At 41.6% G+C, this 26655-nt stretch overlaps 2 protein-coding genes across 2 annotated transcripts; one reads left to right on the forward strand and one right to left on the reverse strand.

Moving 5' to 3' along the window:
* Positions 1-444: 444 nt before the first annotated feature.
* LOC131939564 (uncharacterized) lies at positions 445-1987 on the reverse strand. The gene is made up of 3 exons (XM_059297957.1): positions 1514-1987; positions 651-766; positions 445-501 (listed from the first exon to the last, which is right to left on the reverse strand). The coding sequence occupies exons 1-3, from the start codon at positions 1662-1664 to the stop codon at positions 445-447; spliced, it is 324 nt and encodes a 107-aa protein (XP_059153940.1). The 5' UTR covers positions 1665-1987.
* Positions 1988-3548: 1561 nt separating this feature from the next.
* Positions 3549-26184, forward strand: LOC131939553 (iron-sulfur clusters transporter ABCB7, mitochondrial). The gene is made up of 15 exons (XM_059297934.1): positions 3549-3771; positions 7121-7192; positions 9253-9456; positions 9719-9848; positions 10238-10424; positions 11949-12030; positions 12401-12489; positions 13438-13525; positions 14336-14510; positions 15094-15251; positions 18431-18594; positions 21075-21204; positions 21608-21782; positions 23133-23236; positions 25685-26184. The coding sequence occupies exons 1-15, from the start codon at positions 3583-3585 to the stop codon at positions 25970-25972; spliced, it is 2235 nt and encodes a 744-aa protein (XP_059153917.1). The 5' UTR covers positions 3549-3582; the 3' UTR covers positions 25973-26184.
* The last annotated feature ends 471 nt before the right edge of the window (positions 26185-26655 follow it).

A 26655-nucleotide genomic window follows, 5' to 3' on the forward strand; every position in this document is an offset into this window, starting at 1 on the left:
TGTAGGAAACATGTTAGCATTACTTTGTTATAAAAAAACTAAATAACTATACTACTACTTTACTTATATACTATAATAAGAAGAAATTCCATGCATTTTAAAAACTGACGAAGTAAGATAACTAATTAAACTGAAATTCTTTTTAAATTACCCTAATAGAGTTGTGATGTTCACCTAGTTTTGTTACTCTGGTTCCTAATCATGACTTGTTTAGCATAAATTTACTTGTTATTAGTATATTTATTTCTTCTAGTTAGTTACTGATCAAAGTCAACTTCTGGAAATGTCTAGGTCCTAACTTATACAATTATCAGAAATCTTAGAGCAGGTTCAAAAAGACAGGTCAATATCCTGATTGGGAAAGTTCTCTATGAGGTTGGGTAGCATTGTAATTAATAGTCAATATCCTGGTTGAGTTTGTCTTCTTCAAGGTTACAGATCAAATTATGGAATCCAGTAAGAGTAAGGGATCCTTCCATTGGTCCAGAGTATAGAAAATGTCTGTGAATAAAAACAATTAATTAGCATTTCAAATATACTGACTTATATATAATAAAATAGCAGGCCTGTATATCTTTATACCAACTTAGATATCAATCATGTAACATTACATCATTATAAATAATAAGCAAAGTGCATACAATACTAACATTTGACATATGGTTTCCTTCAAAAGTATTCAGGAGTCCTGTTGTTGCTTTCACAACAATACAAAATTTTTGGTAGGCCAATGAGTTTCCCCTTTCTTTTATGCTAATATCTTGCTCTGTAAATAGAATAATAATAATATTAAAAGTAAGGCTGCTCAATGCTTTTTAGATATTAAATGTAAGCACTATAGATAGTTCTACTACTAGATCTAAATATTAACATGAAAGCAATAGTGAACCTAACTAATTTAAGTAGATCTAGACTAAATCTAGAAACAACTTTGGACTAAACTATTATGGAAGGGGGGCTACATTTTATTTTAAGTCGTCTTTACAATAAATCTAGAGATAAAAAAATGTAAAAGATCGTAATATTCTAAATTTAATGTAACTACTGCTCATATATAGAATAGTTAACTATTAAACTAGGAAAGACAAAAAAAAAAAACAATGCTACAATAAATTGAAAGTATGCTGTTAACCGCTGCGGTAATATAATAGTTGAACCCAACACTACGAGAAAGTAAAAAAAAAACATGGCGGACAATCGGCTTGAAATATCGACAAAATATTGATAGTTTAATCGGCCGATGTTATTAACTAACATAATTTACTAAAACAAATTAAATTCTATCATCCTTTTAAACATCTTTTTGATTTAATTGTGCATTCCTTTTTTATTTCAGTGACCATAAATTAAATACAACTGACTTTTAAAACAGGCTAGATAATTTTTTGGGACATTTTTTTTTAAGCGTGGAGCAATTACCGATAAGCGGACACTAATATTCAAATGTATTAAAGCAGCAGTTAATCATAAATAAATAGAATATAGCTAGTAATATAATGTGCATTCAACTTACCTGCACGTGTTTTTAAATCCACTGTAATCAACGAATAAACACAAAATCTTGCTCTGAACCGAGGTCGGGTGTTCCGGAATTCAACAAAATCTTGACTCAAGCCGGCGAAATTTAGATGCGGGTCGTCGCGATTTGTATACATTGGTTTCATTTACTGCGGTCCGACCCCATACATGGAGTGTTCATTAAATCGTAACAGTTTTATGGCAAATTGGATGCCCTTTCGGAATATATAACTTTGGCGGCTGTAAAATTATTTTTTCATGGAAAAAAATCATTTTAAAATTTTAAATTGAACATTTTTAGCATTTAATTATATTATACAGCTGGTAAAGTTATACCATCTTAAAGAGCTACCATTCTTCTTTCTAAATCAGTGGTTTCTAATTGCGTATGTGTTATGGGGTCGGACCGCCGCGCGATGCCGCAACGCGACCAAAAAATTTTAAAACCGGCTTAAATTTTTCGGCTCATTTAGAATACCTATTATTAGTGTTATCAATAGGGATGGTCACATCATCACCACTGTAGGGATGGTCACATCATCACCACTGTAGGGATGGTCACATCATAGTCATCATCACCACTAGGGATGGTCACATCATCACCACTGTAGGGATGGTCACATCATCACCACTGTAGGGATGGTCACATCATCACCACTGTAGGGATGGTCACATCATCACCACTGTAGGGATGGTCACATCATAGTCATCATCACCACTAGGGATGGTCACATCATCACCACTGTAGGGATGGTCCCATCATCACCACTGTAGGGATGGTCCCATCATCACCACTGTAGGGATGGTCACATCATCACCACTGTAGGGATGGTCCCATCATCACCACTGTAGGGATGGTCCGATCATAGTCATCATTACCAGTATAGGGAGCAAGGATTCTATGGCTGTTTGCATTTGGCTGTTTTATAAATACTGAAAAACAAACCATCTGCAGCTCCACAGTTGAAGAATAGTCTTATAGACCATAATAGTTCAAAAATATCTAGCACAAAAACACTTAGAAGCTTAAAGCTGAATGACAATACAGAAATGCCTACTGTCTACTAGAAAAACACCATTGGGACACCAATGTCAGTCACGTTGAGCCAGAAGCATTGTTTAACTGAGCCATGTTTAACAGGTCTGTACATAATGTAAAATAAAAAGACACTGAACAAAGTAGTGGGAAAATGTTGCCAAATCTTCAAACTGCTTAGGTCTATTACTTTCATTTACATAGCTAAATTAAGGGGGGGGGGGGTGTAGCTAATAGCGGGCCCCAAGCCAGCAAGTATGTTTATTAATAAGAAATCATCAAATTTTTCTTAATTTTTTTTAAAGTATCAAAAATAAAATTGTCCTTGATGATTGTGCTTTCATACTATAAGATTTGTAGAATTTTCTTCCATAGTCACTAACTTCAATGTTGTTGGCTGCAGACTTTAGGAAACCCAAAATCTGCGGACAGAACAACTCACAGTAAACGACTTTCACCTAGATAGATCTAGATGCTATTGTTTGTTATCAACTAGCAATGTATTGAAGTATTAAAATCATCTCTATTTTGAATTTTTAACTGTAACTCAAAGACAGTGATGTGAAAGTGGTTATTTGGAAAAAAAGTAGACTGTCTAGTTGGAGGGCAGAGAAATATCAACACTGCCGATGTTCATCTTACAGAGGTGGTCCTAAAACTTTCTTACAAGTCACAGTTGCATACACATGCCATACATAAACCATCTAAAATCTAAATTCAAATAATGTGTGTGATAAACAGAGCTCAAAATGTAACTTAATATTTAGCTTATTTCATCTCTAAATAGAAGAATTAATTTTTGTAACGGACACTAGGCCTAACACGCACAAAAATTTTTGGAAGGGGGGGGGAAGAGGCTTTTTAAAAAAAAAGTTCCGTCACTGATCTCAGCCATATTAAATTATAAATGATTGCAAACATTACTCGATTTTTTTGACGAGGTACGGCAACTAGACAGTTGAAATAGGTCTAAGGGAGACAATGCTGAAAACTTTTGTAGTTAGATTTAGTAGATTTATATAAATATAATGGCCGTGTTTTTAACAGTGGCACGTAATGCCACTAAGGTCCCTAATGTCAAACATTTCTTTGGAAGACCTTCAATTATTTCTCGCATTTTTATAAGAAATTTTTCTGCGTTAAGGGGACATATTAAAGTTAAACCAAATTTATTTTTTAATAATGGCAAGACTAAAAAATATCAGTGGATGCAAACAGTGAGTACTCTGTGTACTGAGACTTGAGAGTGTAGAGTAGAAGATCAGACTAGATTAGATTTAGAATGTATATTTATATTCTAAATATTATATTAGTTAGAATACTCTAGATCTAGAATCTAGTAAATTCTAGTATTAGGTGATTAGGGCCAAAGCAAAAATTATTGAAAGTGAAGCCACACAGTTAAATTTCAATGCTACCGAGCCCTGACCTGACCTTACAACCCCAAGTCAAGTATATACAATTTAGCAGCTGACCTGACCTAAGTCTTACAACTATATACAATATACAAGTATACTAAAATGTCCTTAGCATAGCTCTGCCCAAATGAACACTAAATAATTTACTATTAGAGTAATTTCTGGCCATAGCTGAATATTTCTAACAAGTAACTACCTATTTTTGGAAATCTGACACTGGTAATGGCAATAGGCCTACTATTACCAACACTCCCATAAAAACTTTGTCTGTAATACTCAGTAAACTATAATAGTTTATAAGCCTTATTAAAATTAGGGACAATATTTACTTTTAAATAAAAGTAGGGACTTGGATGAAATTTCATTTTTAAAAAAATAAAAAATGTAGTAGCACCAGTTTATAGAGCTCATTTAGACAAGAACAAAGATACTTTTATTTTAATTTTAGCTCAAACGGTTACGAAGTTATGAATTTTTAATGTATTTAATTTTCGGGTTTTTTTACTATGGGGTTTTCTCAATTTTTTGCTTCCCTACTTTTTTGGATGCGAACTAAAATCTCTGTAACTTTTTAAATAGCAGGTATTTTTTAATGAAAATTCACTAAGATCAAGCTTATGATATCAGTAAAAGAGTAAGATAAAAATAATTGAATTGGATGAGAATGATCATAAAAAATAATGTTAACAAAGAGGGTCACCCCCCTAAAATTTTTGAATAAGCGTCTTTGATAGGCTACACACAATCTGTTGCCAAATTTTTATTATATGGAATATCTTACTGAAAATTGGCCTGAATAGTGCCAACACTGTATACATTAACAGAAAGTCAAAATATTTTACTTAGCTTATGTGGTTTTATTACAATGTTGGACAAAATAAAAAAGTCATTTTTATTCTGTGCAACTACTTTTTTTGCAAGAAAGAAGTACAATGTTGAGCTGATTTTAGATTACTTTGCTTATATGCAAGAAATATTGTAAACATGAAGGTTATTATATACTTTGATATTTCCTTTGTTCAAATTTGATTTTAAAAATATTTTATTCAATGAAAAAGGGGTTTAAACTCATATACCCCCCTTAATTTTAAACAATAAATTCTGCTATGGGCAACACATAATCTGTTGCCAAATTTTTATTATATGGAATATCTTAATGAAAATTGGCCTAATTGGTGCCAACATTGTATACATCCACACAAAGAAAAAATATTTCACTTAGCTTATGTGGTTTTGTTACAATGTTGGTCAAATTTAAAAAGTCATTTTTGTTCTGCGCAACTACTTTTTTGCAAGAAAGAAGTACAATGCTAAACTGATTTTAGATAACTAAAATTGTATCTAAATGTTGTCAATATGCATGATATTTCATCCATGTTATGTGTATGTTATCATAGAATTGATATAATTTAATTTACAATTATTGTTGAACAAATAATTTAATAATTGAAATGATTTTTTTATTGGTGGAGTAAAGATCACCATTTAATGTTAAAGGTAAGTTTTATAATTTAGAAACATGTGTCATATATTTAAGTGACATCTCATGCTGTGTGGATAACATGTTTAAGTCTATTAGCTTGTATCACTTTTTTACTTTAAAAAATAACACCATCAATGATTTAAAAATGAAATCTGATTAAACATCTACTGAAGCTGTGTCTCCTCTGGCTGATAGCTTTTAGAACTGTAATAAAAACCAGCAACATCCATTCTTAAGTGGACCTATTTCTCCTTCATTGAAGTTGCTTATGAGTAGATCCACATCTTTTGATTCTCTATCCCCTTGCTGAACTGGTACATTTTATCTAGGGCCAAGACTAGTAAAAAAGCAACTGAGATGTATACTACAGCAAAAATACAGTAGTATCATATGTACTTCAAATAGGCCTACAGATGAAGACAGAACATTGTACAAGGATTGTAGTAATTTAGTAATAAATCTAAAACGAACAAAGTCCTAGAGCTATAACGAAAATATAGGACTACTAACATGTTTGAATATTAGTAATATTGGTAATAAAAATTCGCTTGAAAAGCAATCAAAAGGCTAAATGTTTAATATAGAATTACCCTATTGGTTTATATTTTATAGACCAAATGATAGGCAAATGGAATTTTATATTAGATTCTAGATCTATATCAAGCTTTAAAATTTAAGAAAAATGTGGAAAGTACACAAGTTACTATAATGATAGCTAATATAAAATACAGAACTCATTCAAGAACAACATAGATCTAGATCTATATCTAGGCCATACAATTAAAATGAAACAATAATTCAACTTGAAAAATTTCGCAGAAATCTATTTTTAGATCTAACTCAAAATTACAAAAAAAATGAATCTAAATAGAAAATATGCGCACAAAGTCAACAAAAAATCATAGTTTTATCAATATAAAATATAATTCTATAATTTAAAATGATTTTAAAGTCAGATTCGTGTGGATGTTGCTGGATTTACAAATCAATTCAATTGAGAGCAATGGCGTCATTAACAACACAAGTACACTTCCGGTTTTAACCTCTGTCTTTCCCGGTAGTCGTAAAATGGCTTAAGCCTATACTTTCTAAACTATTTATAAAAAAATACCTTGCTATCGATTAACATTATGAAAATTTACACACATAAAGAAAAATGGTGATTATGGTCGGAGGGCTTTTTATTGGCCTTCGTTGTTAGTAAGTTTTTATGGTACAAAGAGTTTTACGTAGCCAAAGTTTGGCTCCAAAAATCCGTTTTCACCTTCAACAAAATCTCAAAACAAAAATACCGTAACATATGAAATCCATTTGTTTTTCAGAATCAGTCATCAAATTATTAGTAGCATCGGCGATTTATAATAAAAACATTTTTTTTCGATCATCACCCGCGACCGCACGGCTAAATCGACGAAACTCGGTATGGGCAGAAAACTCTCGTTTTTAGTGCCTCAAAATCTACGTCATCCAAGTCCCTCCATCCTTAGCAGAACAAATTCCCTGGGCCCAACCAGCTGCTGGGCTTGTTGCCCAAAACAATAATAAAAAAAATCTCATTTAAATAGGCCCACACACCACTCCCACATAGTCTTGTACCTTCATAGTATCTTAACCATGTACACAACTTTGAAAAAATTTGTAAAAATTGAAATCTACATTTTCCAGAGCAAACAGTTTGCAAGTAAAAATGAGCATCAGAGAATCCCAGGTGTTCCAGAAGTTTCTTTATTTAGAAGAGTAAGTTTTCATCAAGACACATGCATTTTATTTTATTTAGAAGAGTAAGTTTTCATCAAGACACATGAATTTTATTTTATTTAGAAGAGTAAGTTTTCATCAAGACACATGAATTTTAATTTATTTAGAAGAGTAAGTTTTCATCAAGACACATGAATTTTATTTTATTTAGAAGAGTAAGTTTTCATCAAGACACATGAATTTTATTTTATTTAGAAGAGTAAGTTTTCATCAAGACACATGCATTTTATTTTATTTAGAAGAGTAAGTTTTCATCAAGACACATGAATTTTATTTTATTTAGAAGAGTAAGTTTTCATCAAGACACATGAATTTTAATTTATTTAGAAGAGTAAGTTTTCATCAAGACACATGAATTTTATTTTATTTAGAAGAGTAAGTTTTCATCAAGACACATGAATTTTATTTTATTTAGAAGAGTAAGTTTTCATCAAGACACATGAATTTTATTTTATTTAGAAGAGTAAGTTTTCATCAAGACACTTGAATTTTATTTTATTTAGAAGAGTAAGTTTTCATCAAGACACATGAATTTTATTTTATTTAGAAGAGTAAGTTTTCATCAAGACACATGAATTTTATTTTATTTAGAAGAGTAAGTTTTCATCAAGACACATGAATTTTATTTTATTTAGAAGAGTAAGTTTTCATCAAGACTCATGAATTTTATTTTATTTAGAAGAGTAAGTTTTCATCAAGACTCATGAATTTTATTTTATTTAGAAGAGTAAGTTTTCATAAAGACACATGAATTTTATTTTATTTAGAAGAGTAAGTTTTCATCAAGACACATGAATTTTATTTTATTTAGAAGAGTAAGTTTTCATCAAGACACATGCATTTTATTTTATTTAGAAGAGTAAGTTTTCATCAAGACACATGCATTTTATTTTATTTAGAAGAGTAAGTTTTCATCAAGACACATGAATTTTATTTTATTTAGAAGAGTAAGTTTTCATCAAGACTCATGAATTTTATTTTATTTAGAAGAGTAAGTTTTCATCAAGACAAATGAATTTTATTTTATTTAGAAGAGTAAGTTTTCATCAAGACACATGAATTTTATTTTATTTAGAAGAGTAAGTTTTCATCAAGACACATGAATTTTATTTTATTTAGAAGAGTAAGTTTTCATCAAGACACATGAATTTTATTTTATTTAGAAGAGTAAGTTTTCATCAAGACACATGAATTTTATTTTATTTAGAAGAGTAAGTTTTCATCAAGACTCATGAATTTTATTTTATTTAGAAGAGTAAGTTTTCATCAAGACTCATGAATTTTATTTTATTTAGAAGAGTAAGTTTTCATCAAGACACATGAATTTTATTTTATTTAGAAGAGTAAGTTTTCATCAAGACACATGAATTTTATTTTATTTAGAAGAGTAAGTTTTCATCAAGACACATGAATTTTATTTTATTTAGAAGAGTAAGTTTTCATCAAGACACATGAATTTTATTTTATTTAGAAGAGTAAGTTTTCATCAAGACACATGAATTTTATTTTATTTAGAAGAGTAAGTTTTCATCAAGACACATGAATTTTATTTTATTTAGAAGAGTAAGTTTTCATCAAGACACATGAATTTTATTTTATTTAGAAGAGTAAGTTTTCATCAAGACACATGAATTTTATTTTATTTAGAAGAGTAAGTTTTCATCAAGACACATGAATTTTATTTTATTTAGAAGAGTAAGTTTTCATCAAGACACTTGAATTTTTTTTTATTTAGAAGAGTAAGTTTTCATCAAGACACATGAATTTTATTTTATTTAGAAGAGTAAGTTTTCATCAAGACACATGAATTTTATTTTATTTAGAAGAGTAAGTTTTCATCAAGACACATGCATTTTATTTTATTTAGAAGAGTAAGTTTTCATCAAGACACATGAATTTTATTCTGTGCTGATACAGTAGCAGGTAGTTTTATTGATCTGATGCCCTGAAACATGCTACACAACCTGTAGGGCTTTAGAATTACAAACTTTGTTCTCTGCTTGTACACTTTACACAGATATTTATTCCTTGCTATTCAGATTCTGGGCAAGTTCTGGTTCCAGAAAAGAAATTGGCATCCTGGAGCCTCCAACCTTTCCCCTAATGAGATTGGAATAGCTGGTGCCAAACCAGTTGCTTATATAGACATGGTCAAAGCAATGTTGGTTTACATCTGGCCTAAAAACAACCTTGCTTTTCGTCTTCGTGTTATTGTTGCCTTAGGCTTGCTAGTTGGAGCAAAGGTAAGTCAGATGTATAAAAATGTCTTAGCAACAAGTTGGACAAGTGTCAACAGGCACTTCCAACACAGAGACATTTCAAGTTTTTTGGCTTTGCTTAGGATTAGGATAAGATTTAGTGTTAGAGTTAATGGTTTTTAGATAACCAGCAAAAAGCTTTATAGCCTCCATGTGTGATCAAAGAATTACCATGACATCAGTTAGTTAGGACTTTCATCTTTGATTATCTAATTAAATGGCAGCTGTTGATTTGATTTCTGGACAGGTGATCAATGTCTCAGTTCCTTTCATCTTTAAACAAGGCGTGGATTATCTCAACACACCAGCCAACTGGCTCGGCTTGGAGGACCCAAGCAAAACCATTTTCACTGTTGCCTTTGCTATTATGTTAGGGTGTAGGTAACACATTTTTACTTCTGGATCCTTGTTTTGATATTACCATCTTTCCAGTGTATCATGTATTCCACACAATCTGTAAATGTTAACCACGCAATCTACAAAATAAAACAAATCTATACCAAATAATCTACCAATCTACAAATGTATACCAATCTACAAATGTATACCAATCTACAAATGTAAACCAATCTACAAATGTATACCAATCTACAAATGTATACCAATCTACAAATGTATACCAATCTACAAATGTATACCAATCTACAAATGTATACCAATCTACAAATGTATACCAATCTACAAATGTATACCAATCTACAAATGTATACCAATCTACAAATGTATACCAATCTACAAATGTATACCAGACAATCTTGACTTGCAGATGGGTTGGCCAGGACAGGAGCTGCGGCCTTCAATGAATTACGAAATGCTGTGTTTGCTAAAGTAGCTCAGAGCTCCATACGTAAGGTGGGCAGAAACGTGTTCTTACATTTACATTCCATGGACCTAAGCTTTCATCTGTCCCGTCAGACTGGTGCCTTGTCTAAAGCTATTGACCGCGGGACCAGGTAAGTTCATTTTTAGCTCATGTCTTGTGTAGCATACTGCTTTAGCCAACAATCTAGCCAGCGTATTATAGCCAACAGTTTAGCTAGCATGCATTAGCCATAGCCCTGCTAGCATACAGTCCTGCTAGCATACAGCCCTGCCAGCATACAGTCCTGCTAGCATACAGCCCTCCTAGCATACAGTCCTGCTAGCATACAGTCCTCCTAGCATACAGTCCTGCTAGCATACAGCCCTGCTGGCATACAGCCATACAGTCCTGCTAGCATACAGTCCTCCTAGCATACAGTCCTGCTAGCATACAGCCCTGCTAGCATACAGCCCTGCTAGCCTACAGTCCTCCTAGCATACAGTCCTGCTAGCATACAGCCCTGCTGGCATACAGCCATACAGTCCTGCTAGCATACAGTCCTCCTAGCATACAGTCCTGCTAGCATACAGCCCTGCTAGCATACAGCCCTGCTGGCATACAGTCCTGCTAGCATACAGTCCTGCTAGCATACAGCCCTGCTAGCATACAGTCCTGCTAGCATACAGCCCTGCTGGCATACAGCCCTGCTAGCATACAGCCCTGCTAGCATACAGTCCTGCTAGCATACAGCCCTGCTAGCATACAGTCCTGCTAGCATACAGCCCTGCTAGCATACAGTCCTGCTAGCATACAGTCATGCTAGCATACAGCCCTGCTAGCATACAGCCCTGCTAGCATACAGCCCTGCTAGCCTACAGTCCTGCTAGCATACAGTCCTGCTAGCATACAGCCCTGCTGGCATACAGCCCTGCTAGCATACAGCCCTGCTAGCATACAGCCCTGCTAGCATACAGCCCTGCTAGCCTACAGCCCTGCTAGCATACAGCCCTGCTAGCATACAGTCCTGCTAGCATACAGCCCTGCTAGCATACAGCCCTGCTAGCCTACAGCCCTGCTAGCCTACAGCCCTGCTAGCATACAGCCCTGCTAGCATACAGCCCTGCTAGCATACAGCCCTGCTGGCATACAGTCCTGCTAGCATACAGTCCTGCTAGGATACAGTCCTGCTGGCATACAGTCCTGCTAGCCTACAGCCCTGCTAGCATACAGCCCTGCTAGCATACAGCCCTGCTAGCATACAGCCCTGCTAGCATACAGCCCTGCTAGCATACAGCCCTGCTAGCATACAGCCCTGCTGGCATACAGCCCTGCTGGCATACAGTCCTGCTAGCATACAGCCCTGCTAGCATACAGCCCTGCTAGCATACAGCCCTGCTAGCATACAGCCCTGCTAGCATACAGCCCTGCTAGCATACAGCCCTGCTAGCATACAGCCCTGCTAGCCTACAGCCCTGCTAGCCTACAGCCCTGCTGGCATACAGTCCTGCTAGCATACAGCCCTGCTGGCATACAGCCCTGCTAGCATACAGCCCTGCTAGCATACAGCCCTGCTAGCCTACAGCCCTGCTAGCCTACAGCCCTGCTAGCATACAGCCCTGCTAGCATACAGCCCTGCTAGCATTACTTATTGAAAATGTTTTTCCTCTCCCCTCAGGGGTATCAACTTTGTGTTAAGTGCTTTAGTGTTCAATGTGGCTCCTACAATTCTGGAAGTGGCTTTTGTTAGCTCTGTTTTGGTAAGTTGACCTCATGTAAACTCTCATTGTGATGTTTGAGAGAAATCTTTGACCTCATGTAAACTCTCATTGTGATGTTTGAGAGAAATCTTTGACCTCATGTAAACTCTCATTGTGATGTTTGTTTGAGAGAAATCTTTGACGTCATGTAAACTCTCATTGTGATGTTTGTTTGAGAGAAATCTTTGACCTCATGTAAACTCTCATTGTGATGTTTGTTTGAGAGAAATCTTTGACCTCATGTAAACTATCATTGTGATGTTTGTTTGAGAGAAATCTTTGACCTTGTTCAATTTTTATTGCAAGTGTTGTAAAGTGTATGTAGATGGTGAGCCCAACCAATAAAAAATGTTGCCCTCTGGTCTCCCAGTACTACAAGTGTGGTGGCAAGTTTGCTCTGGTTACCCTCGGCTGTGTGGCCTCCTACGCTGTGTTTACCCTGGCCATCACGCAGTGGAGGTAAGTGCTACATACATCCCACACAAGGGACACTCTCCACACACACACACCATGCATCCCACACAAGGGACCAAGTTTCGTGTAATGATAAACAAATATTTTCTTGTTTTAGGACCAAGTTTCGTGTAATGATAAACAAATATTTACTTGTTTTAGGACCAAGTTTCGTGTAATGATAAACAAATATTTTCTTGTTTTAGGACCAAGTTTCGTGTAATGATAAACAAATATTTTCTTGTTTTAGGACCAAGTTTCGTGTAATGATAAACAAATATTTTCTTGTTTTAGGACCAAGTTTCGTGTAATGATAAACAAATATTTTCTTGTTTTAGGACCAAGTTTCGTGTAATGATAAACAAATATTTTCTTGTTTTAGGACCAAGTTTCGTGTAATGATAAACAAATATTTTCTTGTTTTAGGACCAAGTTTCGTGTAATGATAAACAAATATTTTCTTGTTTTAGGACCAAGTTTCGTGTAATGATAAACAAATATTTTCTTGTTTTAGGACCAAGTTTCGTGTAATGATAAACAAATATTTTCTTGTTTTAGGACCAAGTTTCGTGTAATGATAAACAAATATTTTCTTGTTTTAGGACCAAGTTTCGTGTAATGATAAACAAATATTTTCTTGTTTTAGGACCAAGTTTCGTGTAATGATAAACAAATATTTTCTTGTTTTAGGACCAAGTTTCGTGTAATGATAAACAAATATTTTCTTGTTTTAGGACCAAGTTTCGTGTAATGATAAACAAATATTTTCTTGTTTTAGGACCAAGTTTCGTGTAATGATAAACAAATATTTTCTTGTTTTAGGACCAAGTTTCGTGTAATGATAAACAAATATTTTCTTGTTTTAGGACCAAGTTTCGTGTAATGATAAACAAATATTTTCTTGTTTTAGGACCAAGTTTCGTGTAATGATAAACAAATATTTTCTTGTTTTAGGACCAAGTTTCGTGTAATGATGAATAAAGCTGATTCTGAGGCAGGAGCAAAGGCCATTGACTCTCTCATCAACTACGAGACAGTCAAGGTAAATTTTTAGTTTTTCCCATGTCATATGTTTACACCGACTCACTGGCGTCACTAGGTCGGGTGTCACCCAGTGCTGCACTTCCCAACAAAGTATGTGTGTGTATATATATATATATATATATTTGTGTGTGTGCCTACATAGACCTATAATTTAAATATATGCCTCATAGTGTCATACATGTATGTGTTATAAGCTTTAATCACTGCAGACTTAATAGTAACGATGTTTATCTATATGTTAATTATACAGTTGTATGTAGCATTGCTTTTTCTATAGTTAGCACATTTACGTCATAGTGTCACCCCCTCCCTCTTGTAATAATTGTTGGTTTGTACTTAAAAGACTATTTAACTTTAATTGATCATTAATGGAACTGGCAAAAAAGCAAATTTCTTCTGTACATTTTACAATTTTTTGCCATGTTTTCACCCCCCTAAATGGTGTCACCCGATGCGGTACACACCCCCGGCCTTGCTACGCCTCTGACTGTTCTCTCCTCTGTAGAGATAATTGAAAGCCCCAGTTGGACAAGTTGCCCCCCCCCCCCCTTCATGAATCCTACTCCCTCCCCCCAGGAATGGAAACAATTCTTGTATCATTAGTCAGTTCAATATTATTACAATGTTAACACAAAGAGAGAGAGAGTTGTAGAGAGTATATTTTGTGAGGGATGTTTTCTAGTACTTCAACAATGACAATTTTATTTTTGTTAATGTTGTCCAGTACTTCAACAATGACAATTTTATTTTTGTTAATGTTGTCCAGTACTTCAACAATGACAATTTTATTTTTGTTAATGTTGTCCAGTACTTCAACAATGAAGAGTTTGAAGCCAACAAGTATGACAAGCAGCTAAAAAAATATGAAGATGCTTCATTGAAGACAACAGTCAGTCTGGCATTGCTTAACTGGGGCCAGAATGCTATTTTTAGTGCTGGTCTAACAGCTGTGATGATCATGGCAAGTCACAACATCATGGCAGGTAACTCCAGTTTTTTTTAGTCACAACATCAAGGCAGGTAACTCCATTTTTTTTAGTCACAACATCAAGGCAGGTAACTCCAGTTTTTTTTAGTCACAACATCATGGCAGGTAACTCCAGTTTTTTTAGTCACAACATCAAGGCAGTTAACTCCAGTTTTTTTTAGTCACAACATCAAGGCAGGTAACTCCAGTTTTTTTTAGTCACAACATCAAGGCAGGTAACTCCAGTTTTTTTTAGTCACAACATCAAGGCAGGTAACTCCAGTTTTTTTTAGTCACAACATCAAGGCAGGTAACTCCAGTTTTTTTAGTCACAACATCAAGGCAGGTAACTCCAGTTTTTTTAGTCACAACATCAAGGCAGGTAACTCCAGTTTTTTTAGTCACAACATCAAGGCAGGTAACTCCAGTTTTTTTAGTCACAACATCAAGGCAGGTAACTCCAGTTTTTTTACATTGGTGTTAGAACTCAGTTTTCAAAATAAAACAATTGCACACAGCTAGACATGAGTTGACTGGTTCATGAGACTCAACTGACCCAATATGAGCAGCATAAACAGCAGCTGTATCTCTGTGCCCAGGTACCATGACAGTAGGCGACCTTGTTCTGGTCAATGGACTTCTGTTCCAGCTCTCTCTGCCCCTCAACTTCCTGGGCTCTGTGTACAGGGAGGTGCGACAGTCTTTGATAGACATGCACACAATGTTCAGTCTATTGAACATGACCCCCAGTATCCAGGTAAGCATGACCCCTAACATCTAGGTAAACATGACCCCCAACATCCAACATGACCCCCAGTATCCAGGTAAACATGACCCCCAACATCCAACATGACCCCCAACATCCAACATGACCCCCAACATCCAACATGACCCAAAACATCCAACATGACCCCCAACATCCAACATGACCCAAAACATCCAACATGACCCCCAACATACAACATGACCCCAACATCCAACATGACTCCCAGTATCCAACATGACCCCCAGTATCCAACATGACCCCCCCCCCCCCCCCCCAACATCCAACATGACCCCCAACATACAACATGACCCCAACATACAACATGACCCCCAACATCCAACATGACCCCCAGTATCCAGGTAAACATGACCCCAACATCCAACATGACCCCGACATCCAGGTTAACATGACCCCCAGTATCCAGGTAAACATGACCCCAACATCCAACATGACCCCGACATCCAGGTTAACATGACCCCCAGTATCCAGGTAAACATGACCCCCAACATCCAACATGACCCCCAACATCCAACATGACCCCAACATCCAGGTTAACATGACCCCCAGTATCCAGGTAAACATGACCCCCAACATCCAACATGACCCCAACATCCAGGTAAACATGACCCCCAACATGCAACATGACCCCCAGTATCCAGCCTGGTAAACATGAACCCTAACATCCAACATGAACCCCAACATCCAACATGACCCCCAGTATCCAACATGACCCCCAGTATCCAGGTAAACATGACCACTAACATCCAACATGAACCCCAACATCCAGGTAAACATGACCCCCAACATGCAACATGACCCCCAGTATCCAGCCTGGTAAACATGAACCCTAACATCCAACATGAACCCCAACATCCAACATGACCCCCAGTATCCAGGTAAACATGACCACTAACATCCAACATGAACCCCAACATCCAGGTAAACATGACCCCCAACATGCAACATGACCCCCAGTATCCAGCCTGGTAAACATGACCCCCAACATCCAACATGACCCCCAACATCCAACATGACCCCCAGTATCCAGGTAAACATGACCCCAACATCCAACATGACCCCGACATCCAGGTAAACATGACCCCCAACATCCAACATGACCCCCAACATCCAACATGACCCCAACATCCAGGTTAACATGACCCCCAGTATCCAGGTAAACATGACCCCCAACATCCAACATGACCCCAACATCCAGGTAAACATGACCCCCAACATGCAACATGACCCCCAGTATCCAGCCTGGTAAACATGAACCCTAACATCCAACATGAACCCCAACATCCAACATGACCCCCAGTATCCAGGAAAACATGACCCCTAACATCCAACATGACCCCCAACATGCAACATGACCCCCAGTATCCAGCCTGGTAAACATGAACCCTAACATCCAACATGACCCCCAACATACAACATGACCCCAACATCCAACATGACCCCCAGTATCCAACATGACCCCCCCCCAACATCCAACATGACCCCCAACATACAACATGACCCCAACATACAACATGACCCCCAACATCCAACATGACCCCCAGTATCCAGGTAAACATGACCCCAACATCCAACATGACCCCGACATCCAGGTTAACATGACCCCCAGTATCCAGGTAAACATGACCCCCAACATCCAACATGACCCCCAACATCCAACATGACCCCAACATCCAGGTTAACATGACCCCCAGTATCCAGGTAAACATGACCCCCAACATCCAACATGACCCCAACATCCAGGTAAACATGACCCCCAACATGCAACATGACCCCCAGTATCCAGCCTGGTAAACATGAACCCTAACATCCAACATGAACCCCAACATCCAACATGACCCCCAGTATCCAGGAAAACATGACCCCTAACATCCAACATGACCCCCAACATGCAACATGACCCCCAGTATCCAGCCTGGTAAACATGAACCCTAACATCCAACATGAACCCCAACATCCAACATGACCCCCAGTATCCAGGAAAACATGACCCCTAACATCCAACATGACCCCCAACATCCAACATGACCCCCAGTATCCAGGAAAACATGACCCCTAACATCCAACATGACCCCCAACATCCAGGTAAACATGACCCCCAACATGCAACATGACCCCCAGTATCCAGCCTGGTAAACATGACCCCCAACATCCAACATGAACCCCAACATCCAGGTAAACATGACCCCCAACATGCAACATGATCCCCTACATCCAGGTTAACATGACCCCCAACATCCAACATGATCCCCTACATCCAGGTTAACATGACCCCTAACACCCTACATGACCCCAACATCCGATATGACCCCCAGTATCCAGTACACATGAACCCCAGTATCCAGGTAAACATGACCCCCAACATCCAACATGACCCCCAACATCCAACATGACCCCCAACATCCAGGTAATCATGGTGCCATAAAATCCTGGAAATATCAGTCATGTATGTAGATCTAAATATAACACAATTTTTTCTATGTCATATGTTTACACTGACTGTTCTCTGTCCCTCCCTTTAGAGCAAATTGAAAGCCCCAGTTTTACATATGTTTACACTGACTGTTCTCTGTCCCTCCCTTTAGAGCAAATTGAAAGCCCCAGTTCTACATATGTTTATACTGACTGCTCTCTGTCCCTCCCTTTAGAGCAAATTGAAAGCCCCAGTTCTACATATGTTTACACTGACTGTTCTCTGTCCCTCCCTTTAGAGCAAATTGAAAGCCCCAGTTTTACATATGTTTATACTGACTGTTCTCTGTCCATCCCTTTAGAGCAAATTGAAAGCCCCAGTTTTACATATGTTTATACTGACTGTTCTCTGTCCCTCCCTTTAGAGCAAATTGAAAGCCCCAGATTTACATATGTTTATACTGACTGTTCTCTGTCCCTCCCTTTAGAGCAAATTGAAAGCCCCAGATTTACATATGTTTACACTGACTGTTCTCTGTCCCTCCCTTTAGAGCAAATTGAAAGCCCCAGATTTACATATGTTTACACTGACTGTTCTCTGTCCCTCCCTTTAGAGCAAATTGAAAGCCCCAGTTTTACATATGTTTACACTGACTGTTCTCTGTCCCTCCCTTTAGAGCAAATTGAAAGCCCCAGATTTACATATGTTTACACTGACTGTTCTCTGTCCCTCCCTTTAGAGCAAATTGAAAGCCCCAGTTTTACAAGTTGCCCCCCATCAATCAGCCATCACCTTCCAAGACGTCTACTTTGAGTATGTCAGAGGTCACCCAATTTTAAATGGACTCAATTTCACAGTTCCATCTGGGAAGAAGGTCGCCATTGTTGGTGGCAGTGGATCAGGGTAGGTCTTGGTGGCAGTGGATCAGGGTAGGTCTTGGTGGCAGTGGATCAGGGTAGGTCTTGGTGGCAGTGGATCAGGGTAGGTCTTGGTGGCAGTGGATCAGGGTAGGTCTTGGTGGCAGTGGATCAGGGTAGGTCTTGGTGGCAGTGGATTAGGGTAGGTCTTGGTGGCAGTGGATCAGGGTAGGTCTTGGTTGGTGGCAGTGGATCAGGGTAGGTCTTGGTGGCAGTGGATCAGGGTAGGTCTTGATGGCAGTGGATCAGGGTAGGTCTTGGTGGCAGTGGATCAGGGTAGGTCTTGGTGGCAGTGGATCAGGGTAGGTCTTGGTTGGTGGCAGTGGATCAGGGTAGGTCTTGGTTGGTGGCAGTGGATCAGGGTAGGTCTTGGTTGGTGGCAGTGGATCAGGGTAGGTCTTGGTTGGTGGCAGTGGATCAGGGTAGGTCTTGGTGGCAGTGGATCAGGGTAGGTCTTGGTGGCAGTGGATCAGGGTAGGTCTTGGTGGCAGTGGATTAGGCTAGGTCTTGGTTGGTGGCAGTGGATCAGGGTAGGTCTTGGTTGGTGGCAGTGAATCGGGGTAGGTCTTGGTGGCAGTGGATCAGGGTAGGTCTTGGTGGCAGTGGATCAGGGTAGGTCTTGGTGGCAGTGGATCAGGGTAGGTCTTGGTTGGTGGCAGTGGATCAGGGTGGTCTTGGTTGGTGGCAGTGGATCAGGGTAGGTCTTGGTTGGTGGCAGTGGATCAGGGTAGGTCTTGGTTGGTGGCAGTGGATCAGGGTGGTCTTGGTTGGTGGCAGTGGATCAGGGTAGGTCTTGGTGGCAGTGGATCAGGGTAGGTCTTGGTGGCAGTGGATCAGGGTAGGTCTTGGTGGCAGTGGATCAGGGTAGGTCTTGGTGGCAGTGGATCAGGGTAGGTCTTGGTTGGTGGCAGTGGATCAGGGTGGTCTTGGTTGGTGGCAGTGGATCAGGGTAGGTCTTGGTTGGTGGCAGTGGATCAGGGTGGTCTTGGTTGGTGGCAGTGGATCAGGGTAGGTCTTGGTGGCAGTGGATCAGGGTAGGTCTTGGTGGCAGTGGATCAGGGTAGGTCTTGGTGGCAGTGGATCAGGGTAGGTCTTGGTGGCAGTGGATCAGGGTAGGTCTTGGTTGGTGGCAGTGGATCAGGGTGGTCTTGGTTGGTGGCAGTGGATCAGGGTAGGTCTTGGTTGGTGGCAGTGGATCAGGGTAGGTCTTGGTGGCAGTGGATCAGGGTAGGTCTTGGTGGCAGTGGATCAGGGTAGGTCTTGGTGGCAGTGGATCAGGGTAGGTCTTGGTTGGTGGCAGTGGATCAGGGTAGGTCTTGGTGGCAGTGGATCAGGGTAGGTCTTGGTGGCAGTGGATCAGGGTAGGTCTTGGTTGGTGGCAGTGGATCAGGGTGGTCTTGGTTGGTGGCAGTGGATCAGGGTAGGTCTTGGTTGGTGGCAGTGGATCAGGGTAGGTCTTGGTTGGTGGCAGTGGATCAGGGTAGGTCTTGGTGGCAGTGGATCAGGGTAGGTCTTGGTGGCAGTGGATCAGGGTAGGTCTTGGTGGCAGTGGATTAGGCTAGGTCTTGGTTGGTGGCAGTGGATCAGGGTAGGTCTTGGTTGGTGGCAGTGGATCAAGGTAGGTCTTGGTGGCAGTGGATCAGGGTAGGTCTTGGTTGGTGGCAGTGGATCAGGGTAGGTCTTGGTTGGTGGCAGTGAATCGGGGTAGGTCTTGGTGGCAGTGGATCAGGGTAGGTCTTGGTGGCAGTGGATCAGGGTAGGTCTTGGTGGCAGTGGATCAGGGTAGGTCTTGGTTGGTGGCAGTGGATCAGGGTAGGTCTTGGTTGGTGGCAGTGGATCAGGGTAGGTCTTGGTGGCAGTGGATCAGGGTAGGTCTTGGTGGCAGTGGATCAGGGTAGGTCTTGGTGGCAGTGGATCAGGGTAGGTCTTGGTTGGTGGCAGTGGATCAGGGTAGGTCTTGGTTGGTGGCAGTGGATCAGGGTAGGTCTTGGTTAGTGGCAGTGAATCAGGGTAGGTCTTGGTGGCAGTGGATCAGGGTAGGTCTTGGTTGGTGGCAGTGGATCAGGGTAGGTCTTGGTTGGTGGCAGTGGATCAGGGTAGGTCTTGGTTAGTGGCAGTGAATCAGGGTAGGTCTTGGTGGCAGTGGATCAGGGTAGGTCTTGGTGGCAGTGAATCAGGGTAGGTCTTGGTGGCAGTGGATCAGGGTAGGTCTTGGTGGCAGTGGATCAGGGTAGGTCTTGGTTGGTGGCGGTGGATCAGTGTAGGTCTTGGTGGCAGTGGATCAGGGTAGGTCTTGGTTGGTGGCAGTGGATCAGGGTAGGTCTTGGTTGGTGGCAGTGGATCAGGGTAGGTCTTGGTTTGTGGTGGTGGATAGTTGGAGTGTAAATGAGGTTTTATCATGTACTAGTGAGCTGTGTTTGACACTACAATAGTTTGTTGGAGAAGTTCTTTTTTCTTGTAATACAGGAAGTCAACCATTGTTAGACTTTTGTATCGATTTTTTGATCCCCAAGAGGGCAAAATTCTGATCAATGGGCAGGAGATACAGGAAGTTGACCTGGAGAGTCTACGTAAAGCTATAGGAGTTGTCCCACAGGTAGTTGGTACAAGCTTTCACTTGCTGTCTGTTCATCTGTGTCTAAGATGGTGTTGTCCCACTAAGATGGTGTTGTTCCCCTAAGATTGTGTTGTTCCTCTAAGATTGTGTTGTTCCTCTAAGATTGTGTTGTTCCTCTAAGATTGTGTTGTTCCTCTAAGATTGTGTTGTTCCTCTAAGATTGTGTTGTTCCTCTAAGATTGTGCTGTCCCACTAAGATGGTGTTGTTCCTCTAAGATTGTGTTGTTCCTCTAAGATTGTGTTGTTCCTCTAAGATTGTGTTGTTCCTCTAAGATTGTGTTGTTCCTCTAAGATTGTGTTGTTCCTCTAAGATTGTGCTGTCCCACTAAGATTGTGTTGTTCCTCTAAGATTGTGTCCCTTATGATTGTGCTGTTCCCCCAGGATTGTGTGCTGTTCCATGACACAGTGTACAACAACATAGTGTATGGCAAGCTGACCGCCACAGAGGACGAGGTCCACAGGGCAGCTGACATGGCAGAGATCCACAGCACCATCATGAACCGCTTCCCCAACAAGTACCAGACCCAAGTGGGGGAGAGGGGCCTCAAACTCTCTGGTCAGACCACCCAGCCTCTACATTTTAGACCACCCAGCCTCTACATTTTAGACCACCCAGCCTCTACATTTTAGACCACCCAGCCTCTACATTTTAGACCACCCAGCATCTACATTTTATACCACCCAGCCTCTACATTTTATACCACCCAGCATCTACATTTTAGACCACCCAGCATCTACATTTTATACCACCCAGCATCTACATTTTAGACCACCCAGCCTCTACATTTTATACCACCCAGCATCTACATTTTAGACCACCCAGCCTCTACATTTTATACCACCCAGCCTCTACATTTTATACCACCCAGCATCTACATTTTAGACCACCCAGCATCTACATTTTATACCACCCAGCATCTACATTTTAGACCACCCAGCCTCTACATTTTATACCACCCAGCATCTACATTTTAGACCACCCAGCCTCTACATTTTATACCACCCAGCATCTACATTTTAGACCACCCAGCCTCTACATTTTATACCACCCAGCCTCTACATTTTATACCACCCAGCATCTACATTTTAGACCACCCAGCATCTACATTTTATACCACCCAGCATCTACATTTTAGACCACCCAGCCTCTACATTTTATACCACCCAGCATCTACATTTTAGACCACCCAGCCTCTACATTTTATACCACCCAGCATCTACATTTTAGACCACCCAGCCTCTACATTTTAGACCTCCCAGCCTCTACATTAAGACCTTTTATACTCTACATCTAAACCATCATCCCTTTGATTACCTAAAGTCACAATCATCCCTTTGATTACCTAAAGTCACAATCATCCCTTTGATTACCTAAAGTCACAATCATCCCTTTGATTACCTCAAGAAACAAACATCCCTTTGATTACCTAAAGTCACAATCATCCCTTTGATTACCTAAAGTCACAATCATTCCTTTGATTACCTCAAGAAACAATCATCCCTTTGATTACCTAAAGTCACAATCATCCCTTTGATTACCTAAAGTCACAATCATCCCTTTGATTACCTAAAGTCACAAACATCCCTTTGATTACCTAAAGTCACAATCATCCCTTTGATTACCTAAAGTCACAATCATTCCTTTGATTACCTCAAGAAACAATCATCCCTTTGATTACCTAAAGTCACAATCATCCCTTTGATTACCTAAAGTCACAATCATCCCTTTGATTACCTAAAGTCACAATCATCCCTTTGATTACCTAAAGTCACAATCATCCCTTTGATTACCTAAAGTCACAATCATCCCTTTGATTACCTAAAGTCACAATCATCCCTTTGATTACCTAAAGTCACAATCATCCCTTTGATTACCTAAAGTCACAATCATCCCTTTGAATGTCAGGTGGTGAGAAGCAGAGGGTGGCCATAGCTAGAGCCATCTTGAAGAACCCCCTGATTGTTGTGTATGATGAGGCCACGTCATCTCTAGACACCATCACTGAGCAGGTCAGTGGGGTACACTGGGCAGGTCAGTAGGGTACACTGGGCAGGTCAGTGGGGGCAGGTCAGTGGGGGCAGGTCAGTGGGGGTACACTGGGCAGGTCAGTGGGGTACACTGGGCAGGTCAGTGCCTTACACTGAGCAGGTCAGTGGGGTACACTGGGCAGGTCAGTGGGGGTACACTGGGCAGGTCAGTGGGGTACACTGGGCAGGTCAGTGGGGGTACACTGGGCAGGTCAGTGGGGTACACTGGGCAGGTCAGTGGGGTACACTGGGCAGGTCAGTGCCTTACACTGAGCAGGTCAGTGGGGGTACACTGGGCAGGTCAGTGGGGGTACACTGGGCAGGTCAGTGGGGTACACTGGGCAGGTCAGTGGGGGTACACTGGGCAGGTCAGTGGGGGTACACTGGGCAGGTCAGTGGGGGTACACTGGGCAGGTCAGTGGGGGTACACTGGGCAGGTCAGTGGGGTACACTGGGCAGGTCAGTGGGGTACACTGGGCAGGTCAGTGGGGTACACTGGGCAGGTCAGTGGGGTACACTGGGCAGGTCAGTGGGGTACACTGGGCAGGTCAGTGGGGTACACTGGGCAGGTCAGTGGGGGTACACTGGGCAGGTCAGTGGGGGTACACTGGGCAGGTCAGTGGGGTACACTGGGCAGGTCAGTGGGGGTACACTGGGCAGGTCAGTGGGGGTACACTGGGCAGGTCAGTGGGGTACACTGGGCAGGTCAGTGGGGGCAGGTCAGTGGGGGTACACTGGGCAGGTCAGTGGGGGTACACTGGGCAGGTCAGTGGGGTACACTGGGCAGGTCAGTGGGGGCAGGTCAGTGGGGTACACTGGGCAGGTCAGTGGGGGTACACTGGGCAGGTCAGTGGGGGTACACTGGGCAGGTCAGTGGGGGTACACTGGGCAGGTCAGTGGGGGTACACTGGGCAGGTCAGTGGGGTACACTGGGCAGGTCAGTGGGGTACACTGGGCAGGTCAGTGGGGGTACACTGGGCAGGTCAGTGGGGGTACACTGGGCAGGTCAGTGGGGTACACTGGACAGGTCAGTGGGGGTACACTGGGCAGGTCAGTGGGGTACACTGGGCAGGTCAGTGGGGGTACACTGGGCAGGTCAGTGGGGGTACACTGGGCAGGTCAGTGGGCGTACACTGGGCAGGTCAGTGGGGTACACTGGGCAGGTCAGTGGGGTACACTGGGCAGGTCAGTGGGGGCAGGTCAGTGGGGTACACTGGGCAGGTCAGTGGGGGTACACTGGGCAGGTCACTGGGGTACACTGGGCAGGTCAGTGGGGTACACTGGGCAGGTCAGTGGGGTACACTGAGCAGGTCAGTGGGGTACACTGGGCAGGTCAGTGGGGGTACACTGGGCAGGTCACTGGGGTACACTGGGCAGGTCAGTGGGGTACACTGGGCAGGTCAGTGGGGGTACACTGGGCAGGTCAGTGGGGGCAGGTCAGTGGGGTACACTGGGCAGGTCAGTGGGGGTACACTGGGCAGGTCAGTGGGGGTACACTGGGCAGGTCAGTGGGGGTACACTGGGCAGGTCAGTGGGGGTACACTGGGCAGGTCAGTGGGGTACACTGGGCAGGTCAGTGGGGTACACTGGGCAGGTCAGTGGGGGTACACTGGGCAGGTCAGTGGGGGTACACTGGGCAGGTCAGTTGGGGTACACTGGGCAGGTCAGTGGGGGTACACTGGGCAGGTCAGTGGGGTACACTGGACAGGTCAGTGGGGGTACACTGGCAGGTCAGTGGGGTACACTGGGCAGGTCAGTGGGGGTACACTGGGCAGGTCAGTGGGGGTACACTGGGCAGGTCAGTGGGCGTACACTGGGCAGGTCAGTGGGGTACACTGGGCAGGTCAGTGGGGTACACTGGGCAGGTCAGTGGGGTACACTGGGCAGGTCAGTGGGGGCAGGTCAGTGGGGTACACTGGGCAGGTCAGTGGGGTACACTGGGCAGGTCAGTGGGGGTACACTGGGCAGGTCACTGGGGTACACTGGGCAGGTCAGTGGGGTACACTGGGCAGGTCAGTGGGGTACACTGAGCAGGTCAGTGGGGTACACTGGGCAGGTCAGTGGGGGTACACTGGGCAGGTCACTGGGGTACACTGGGCAGGTCAGTGGGGTACACTGGGCAGGTCAGTGGGGGCAGGTCAGTGGGGTACACTGGGCAGGTCAGTGGGGTACACTGGGCAGGTCAGTGGGGTACACTGGGCAGGTCAGTGGGGTACACTGAGCAGGTCAGTGGGGTACACTGGGCAGGTCAGTGGGGTACACTGGGCAGGTCAGTGCCGGTACACTGGACAGGTCAGTGCTGGTACACTAGTACCTCCACATACGAGTTTAATTCTGTCTGTAACATTGTTCGTATGTCATCATATTTCTGACATCAACCAAACTTCTGCATGCACGTTGTATTTCTAATAGCCAAACTTCTGTTTTTAGAATATCCTTCAAGCTCTGAGGCGCGTCACACAAGGGAAGACAACTATTGTCATCGCTCACCGCTTGTCCACTGTTGTTGATGCTGATGAGATCCTTGTGTTGGACAAAGGCCAAGTGGCAGAGAAAGGTTCTCACACAGAGCTGATAGCCAACCCCAACAGCCTGTACTACAGTCTCTGGCAGAAACAAAGTGCTGTTATGGGCAGCCCGATTGACAGCAACAACAACATGAGTCAGCCAGCTGAGAAAATCCTTGATGAGAAAGATTCTGTACCCCACAGCCATTAATCTGGTCGAGTTAATTCTGTCATGTCAGCTGTCAGTAGTTGTACAGAGTTGATGTAGACATGTCAGCTGTCAGTTGGACAAGATAGATCTGCGTCTAGTATAAGTACAGAATTTGCTTGCATGTTTTATTTAGTAGTAGGTGTCTCTCCCACTTTGAGGATTAGACTTGAATAGTTTGTCCACAGTCTCTTTTTTGCCAGATTTTACCAAAAGATACAACAGTAGTCATAGTGAAACAAAAAATTTATAAGGGAATTTTTTGAAAGACATTTTTTAAATGTGCAGAATTAGACTGGAAGTTTATCATACAAATGTACAAACCTTTTAAAATGTGCTGAATTAGACCATGAAAGTTTATCATACAAATGTACAAACATTATTTTTAACCTGACAAAAAGTCAAAGGTCATCATGACACAAGGACTAGGGCTGACATGAGACCATTGACCTAGGCTGACGTGAGACCATTGACCTAGGCTGATGTGAGACCATTGACCTAGGCTGACGTGAGACCATTGACCTAGGCTGACGTGAGACCATTGACCTAGGCTGATGTGAGACCATTGACCTAGGCTGACGTGAGACCATTGACCTAGGCTGACATGAGACCATTGACCTAGGCTGACATGAGACCATTGACCTAGGCTGATGTGAGACCATTGACCTAGGCTGACGTGAGACCAT

The sequence above is a fragment of the Physella acuta genome, unplaced genomic scaffold, assembly GCF_028476545.2.
Source record: "Physella acuta isolate Inbredline_101_S28 unplaced genomic scaffold, ASM2847654v3 ptg000283l, whole genome shotgun sequence".
Taxonomy (NCBI): Eukaryota; Metazoa; Mollusca; class Gastropoda; family Physidae; genus Physella; species Physella acuta.